The sequence below is a fragment of the Eretmochelys imbricata genome, chromosome 4 (assembly GCF_965152235.1).
Source record: "Eretmochelys imbricata isolate rEreImb1 chromosome 4, rEreImb1.hap1, whole genome shotgun sequence".
Classification (NCBI taxonomy): Eukaryota; Metazoa; Chordata; order Testudines; family Cheloniidae; genus Eretmochelys; species Eretmochelys imbricata.
In genome coordinates, this window is record NC_135575.1 from 36734385 (window position 1) to 36741318 (window position 6934).

Sequence of the window (6934 nt, forward strand, 5' to 3'; positions counted from 1 at the left end):
ACTACATAAGTTCTCTTAAAAATTAAAACACTGGAAACATGATTGTTTTGTTAGGGAGGTGAATTTCCTAAATAAGTTTATCATCTACTTGAACTACAAAGAATTTTTACTAGCATTTCCAAGGGAACACTCACAAAGCAGAAAGCATCTCAATGGACATGACTCCATTTCATTTTCAATAATGTTCTCAAACCTGAGCAAATCTCTCCTCCTACAGTTTAATATGAACTGGAGGTCTTAATTCATCAGTACCCTTAAAACAGATGAAGTTAGATTGAGAAGTTCACACACGGATGACCGAATCTCTTCAACTACAAAGTAAGAGCATGAAAATGTTTGTTCCCCCCTTGAATCTAGAGAGTGGGAGCTTAATATTATTGGAATTGCAACAGGCAAACCTTTGCAGTAAATTGAGGCACTTAAGGGGATTTTAATAATACTATCTAGCACTTATACAACACATCTTCAAAGCAATCTACAAACATTAACTAATTAATCTTCAAAGCACCCTATCAGGTAGTTATGCAAGCAATATTATCCCCATGTTACACCTGGGGAAACTGAGGCACACAGCAGTTCTGCAATTTCCTCAGTGTGATGGTCACATAGTGAAGTGCAGCAGAACCAAGAAGATCACAGACGCCTGACTTTCAGTCAAGTATTAATTCATCAGGCCACACGGCTTCCCTCGTGGGCTTATGGAAGTATTTATGGAGGAAACAATCTCCTCCACCCCAGGGTAATCAATTATTTTTTGTCAAGGTATAATCAAGGTGCAGACTCCAGAGAAAATAATACAAAAATAATCACAATAATGATAAGTAAATAAAAAAAATTTGCAGTTTGTTCAAAAGCGTCTGGAGGTCCGGATTTGGCCTGCAATCCGCTTATTGACTATCCCTGCCTCCACCCCTTTACTGAAATGTTACATCATGAGGAGAATTTTCTCCATTAGTAGAGAGAGTTAGAACAAAAGGAACAAGACCCAGAGCTACTAAGCCTAATAAGATTTTTAAGATCTAAGAAAATAAAAACAAACAAAGGCAAAACAAATAATCAGGCTGAACAGAGTGCCTCAATAGGTACCCTTCAGGAGCTAATTTCCCTAATCATCTCTCCAGCAGGTGAACAGAGAAGTCAAAACATTTAATGGTTACTTTAATACATTGCTGTTCTAGAAACCACATGTGCCACTGAGCTATCCCAGAAGCATCTCTGGTACCCCAGTGAGGGCCTTGGATCATTCGGCCTAGCAAACCCAGGATGCGCAGCCTTAGCTTGTAGCTGGCTCCTATCCCTCCTCTATCACCCACCGGGAAATAGAGAAGTTACTCACTGTGCGAAGTGTTGGGGTAGCAGGATGAGAAGAGAGATGGCAGGGAATGTGAAGGGATGGGACACAGAATATGAGGGGAAGGATGCAGCACAGAGGCAAAGAAATGAGAGGTTTAGGGGCAGAGTGCAGCAAAACAAGCAAGCATAAGGGGCAAAGGGAGGGGAAAAGAGGGGGGGAAGTATAGCACAAAGTGGGAGGTGAATGCAGAGAGTGAAGGAATGAAGGGCACAGTGTGCACTGGAAGGCAGATGCAGAGGGTAAGGGATGAGAGGTACAGGGAGCCGGGAGAGAGGAAGGGGTGCAGGACAGGGGAAGGTGGCACAGGGGAAGTGCAGCACCAGATAAAGCTGGTTAGGCACTTGCTTTTCACACACAATCAAACCACAGCAGCAGAGGAGGTAGTGGGAGGCTCTGAGCCTTGCACTGGGGGCTCTGCTTTTCACCTGGCCACTTTAGTGTTCATTTTATAATGAGTCTCATGATATTTGGTGTGTTTGTTAAAGCCCCAGCTCCTGGAAGCATGTGATGAGGTGAGACTCTTGGCTTTCATTTCCTACACGAAGGAAGTTTCTAGCTCTCTTGGTTGCCCAGAAAAACTTATAAATGTGACCCAAGTGCAGCCTAAAGGTGGGAGAAACCAGAAGGCACAAAGAAAGAACCCAACATGTATTATTCATTAGTTTTAAGTCTCCAGATTAAGGCTACGATTTAATCACGGAAGTTGCAGAAGTCACGGAATCCGTGACTTCCAGTGACCTCTTAGACTTCAGCCTTCAGCGGTCAGGAGCTGCTGGGTCCCCCGCCCAGGTGGCGGGGAGCTGCGGGGTACCCCCGCCACCTCTGGCAGCCCCCAGAGCTCCAAGCCACTGCAGACTGTGGGTGTACCCCACAGCTGCCCATCGCCGCAGGCAGCAGGGAAGCCCCAAGCTCCTGGCCACCGCAGGCCCCTGGACCTGTGGGTGGCTGGGGTACCCTGCAGCCCCCAGCTGCTGCAAGGGGCAGGGGCCCCACAGCTCCCAACCCTGGGTGGCAGTGGACCCCGGAGTTCCTAGCCGCCACACAGCTGCCCCACTGTAGGCAGTGTGGGGACCACAGACCCCCATTTTGTCACAGATATTTTTAATAAAAAGACAGGTCACAGCTTCCCAGAATTTTCCTTTGTTGCCCCGACCTGTCCTGACTTTTACGAAAAATATCCATGATAAAATCTTAGCCTTACTCGTGACTTTAAGGCACCCATCGTTTTGGGGGTCCTGACTCAAGATTTTTTTAAGCTGGGGGCTATCAATTCTGCCATGTCGGGGGCTGCAATGGTTTCTCTTCTCCCGGCCTCGCGCAGGGCGCTGCTGCTATCGAGGTACCCCAGCCTCCAGCTGCTTCCACAGCGGGGAACAGAGGCAGCCCCAGCTCAGCTGTGGACACCCCCAGCCCCGTGCACCAGAGCAGGGCCGCCTCGCCATCCCCCCCCGGAACCAGCCTAGGCCCCGGCGTGAGGCGCCCGGGGAGAAGGAGGCTTACACGCGGCAGCTAACGGGGCGATGATCTGCCACAGCCGCGGCCGGTCCAGCCCTGGGAGGGAGCGGGAGGAGGAGTGGAAGATTTGAAAGGGAGGCGAGCGAGAGCCTGGAGAGAGGCGCACGTGTGCGTCCGGGCGCCCGGGGGATGGCGGCGCTGCAGCCCGGGCGGCGCGGCGGCAGGCCAGCCAGCAAGACCCGCCGGCCCACCGCCGCCCGGGCGGAGGGAGGAAAGCCCCGCTCCCCGACATCGCAGCAGCAGAGCGCGCGCCCTGACTGCAGCGACCCGGTAGCGTCTCCGGCTCACTCCCCCTCTCTCTCGGTCTCATCAACGAGAGACAAGGGGCGTTGTGAAAGAGAGACAGTCTCGCCGGCGAGCTCTCGCTCTGTGAATGCCGCCAGCCGGTGTCTGGGTAGACCTCACCGCACGCTCTTTCCAGATCCCATCCTCCACCTAGAGGACCCCATCGTTTGTTTGTTCTCACACATCCTCCCGGCGAATACACATGCACTTTACAAACCCTGCCGGGCGACTCCATGCTCTGGCTGGCTGTACCCTCCCGTGCCTGGATGGTCAGGCACCCATCGCAGACATGATGTGCCCTGCATGGGAACTTTTCCAGCACGCGTTCCCCGCCTGCCCCTACGCAGTTTAACTTTTCTCTTTTTCTTGTAAATCCAGGTCACTTGAAGATCTCCCCAGCTACAGACATGCATGAAAAGTTAATAGGAGCATGGCTGCAGTTTAAGTTTTATTTGAAGCAGGGGACTCACAGTTCCTTGTGTTTTGTTTTTCACTTGTTCTTCTGCGTTAGAGTTGGAAGGAGGTAACTGGAGCAGTGGGAAGGGGAGGCTGGGGGGAGAGACCCCGAAAGAGGAAATGGGGCACACGTACAGAAAGGAGTTGCAAGGAGAAAAGAAGGGCATTAGGGAGATGGCAAAGGTAGGGGTACAAGAGCGAAACAGGAACAAAAGTAAAATGGAAGGAGGTAGCGGGGAATCGTTTTATCTCATTATAAAAAAAGATTTTTTATTAGTGGGATTGCCATCGGTGTTATATAACTTTTTAAAATTAGAAAAAACAGGGCAGTCTCTCAATCTTAGTATCCTTGAGCTTTTGTTGTGTGGTTTGTTATGTCACTGGAATAATTCACACACACACCAATGTGCATATGCACACACTGATGCATATATTGGTATGTATGTTTATATATACATACATACACACACACCACTGCACCTCATCGGAGCCAGTAATACACAGAGACTGGCTCGGCGATTACCCTGTAGTCAATTATGTCTAATCCATCCATAGATATAAAACACACATGCTCAGAGAGAGACAGCTACAGTAGCTACTGGTAAATACTACATTAACCATCACCTACCAATTCTCTTGCATCCACTGGATGGCTTCATTCTCGTTGAATTGCTTTTCAAATTCGTATTCTTGCAAAGTCAACACTGACATGTTCATTGGACCAATCTTCTGGGGGGGATGCCTTCCTATGTCTAAATATAAATATAGTATCTAAAGAGCTTTTCCCCTGCGTCTTCCCTTCAATCGCCCCTTTCTCTCTCCCCCTCTCTTTCTGTCTCTCTCAGCTATACCCTTGATTTCGCATTGCTTTTCTCCTCTTCCTATCCTTCTCCACCCGTGTCTGGAGGTCTCCTCCTCTCAGCTTCTGCATCCACCCTGAGAGGAAATGGAGGCGTTGCGGTCTTAGTGCCCGTCTGTGCAGGGTTTAGCCTCTGCTTGCTCACAGTGACATGCATATACCTCCTGCAAGTGCAAACGTAGCCCCCGGGCTAGAAAATCCTCCACCGTTTAGAACGAGACAGTCTGGCTCATGCAAAAACTGGGAACTAATATAATCTAGACTAGATTGCAGCATTAAGGAAATCATCCCCTGAGCATTAGCTTCTTTGGCATCTAATCACGTTTACTTCCTTTATGGCTTTGAATGAGACACGCTGCCCAAGCTCCCAGCACTGGAAGCTGCTAATGATCTTACCCACGATGTTCACGTTACAGTAGTAAAAACATATAAATCCCAGGGAACATTAAGTACTGCTGATGTCAGAACAAAGTTTACAGCACATTTTCTCAGAGATTGGATTTGGAAGAGAATTAGATCAACTGTCCCAATCAAATTCTCTCTCCCTCCCTTCCCCACTACTACTAATTTGAATAATTCCCTTCAATTAACTTTGGAGATAATATTAATCGTTCCTCAGTCAGATTCTGCTCCAGCAACCATTGTTCAGCCTCCTGCACATCCTAACATACATGACTGGCCAGAAAACTCAGCCTGGTTAGTACTGGTCCCTAGATACTGCAGTGATGGACACACTATAAATGCATAGGGTGGATAGCACTAAAATAGATATTTACAGTTATGTATGTTACACATCACACATTACCCTTCTCTCTTTCATTTCCCTCACACCTTACAACTCAGCTATACCCACAGTTGTACCCACAAAGCAATTTAAATAGATGCTGTCAGGTTAAAAATCATATGCGAGGACAAACTTCCTGAATTATTTTACAAACCCCACCTTCTATTTTCTTTATTAACAAACAATTCCTTTTATGCTGTTCTGCCCACCCCTTTCAGTCAGCACTGATACTAGTCACTTTCACAATTAGTCATTTTCACCTCCAGGGTCATGCTCCAACACAAGGATGCACCAGTTCAGTGGTTTTCAACCTTCTTTCATTTGCGGCCCCCCTAAAAAAATTTGAATGGAGGTGCGGACCCCTATGGAAATCTTAGACATAGTCTGCAGACCCCAGGGGACCACAGACCAGGGAACTACTTAGAAGTTAAAAGTAAACATTCCCCAGCAGTGTTTGCAATCTCTCTCTCCCCATCCACCCCCAACAATCCTTTTTTAATAATTTTAAATCATGGGAATATTTTGATTGCTTTTAGGATTCTGATAAAGCATTCAATTCTGAGACCTAAATATCCGGCAGAATTTGACCTGATCATCCTTAGCAGATGAATTTATATAGTGCTTTGGTTGATGGGATGGGTGCAAAGGGTAATGAATTGGTGGGCTTCAGGACCCAGGAGACAGCTCTCCCTCTGCAGTTGATGAAGCAGACAGGTTCTCTAGCTGAATGTCATAATGGACTACACCACTGAGATCTAAAAAGGGGGATACCAGTCTCCTATGGAGGGCCTATAAGGATGTTTAGTAAATTAAACAAAAACACTGAAATATAAGAGTCAGCTGAAGCGATCTTTAAATAAACAAGCAGGGACTGAGATTTAGGTCAAGAACTAGTGTCCACATGAAATGTTTAATTTATTGTGAAATATTTCAGAAAGGTCTAAATAAGTTAGGGGGGATCCACCCCCTATTTTTTCTAGTTGAATTTGTTAGACTCTAAGGTGCCACAAGTACTCCTGTTCTTTTTACCTCTCTAAATTATTCTGTAATTGAGGTATGAATGAAGTGATGTCAGACTAAGGAGAGTGTATGCACCTGTGTGTGCTCCGGCAGGGGGGATGAATAAGGAGGGAAAACCAGCAGGATGCTCATCTGTTAATACAGATGCATGTGGAAGGTAAAATCACTGCAGACCAGGTGATCACTAGTGGGCATGTGGTTGTAGCTGAAGTTTTCTATATTCACCTCTCCCCTACAGAGAGGCACTGAGAGACAGGCACCCGAAGCTTTATGATGCGAGGACATGTGTGTTGTTTATGTGACTGTTTAGCAGGCAATCCACATTGTGGGTCAGGGAATCTAGGTCGCTAGCTGTTTAACCATCATTTTCTCATGATTACTGATTATAGCACTTGCATGTCCATAGCTTTGTTTTCACGTCTTTCCAGTCTCACCTGTCACATCCTGATGTGATTGCCACTAACTTCTTATTAGTTAGAACAGCACCGTATATGTACTTAGTGTTTTACAATATGACAAAGGGCTTGCAGTCTCACGACAGAAGGTTTAAAGCAGTAGGTTTTGGTACAGAGAATATAGTAATAAATGAGCCCATCCCAAAGACCTGAATGCTCTTAACTTGCATTGAGTTCAATGTGATTAAAATGTGTTCGTTCATACT

The 6934-nt window shown here is 46.8% G+C and overlaps 1 protein-coding gene across 1 annotated transcript in view; it reads right to left on the reverse strand.

Annotated features, from left to right (window-relative positions):
* Positions 1-4327, reverse strand: part of ELOVL6 (ELOVL fatty acid elongase 6) — a 120259-nt gene extending 115932 nt beyond the window's left edge. The window contains exon 1 of the mRNA XM_077814405.1: positions 4239-4327. Coding sequence (XP_077670531.1) covers positions 4239-4327 — 89 coding nt within the window. The remainder of the gene's footprint in view (positions 1-4238) is intronic.
* Between the last annotated feature and the right edge of the window lie 2607 nt (positions 4328-6934).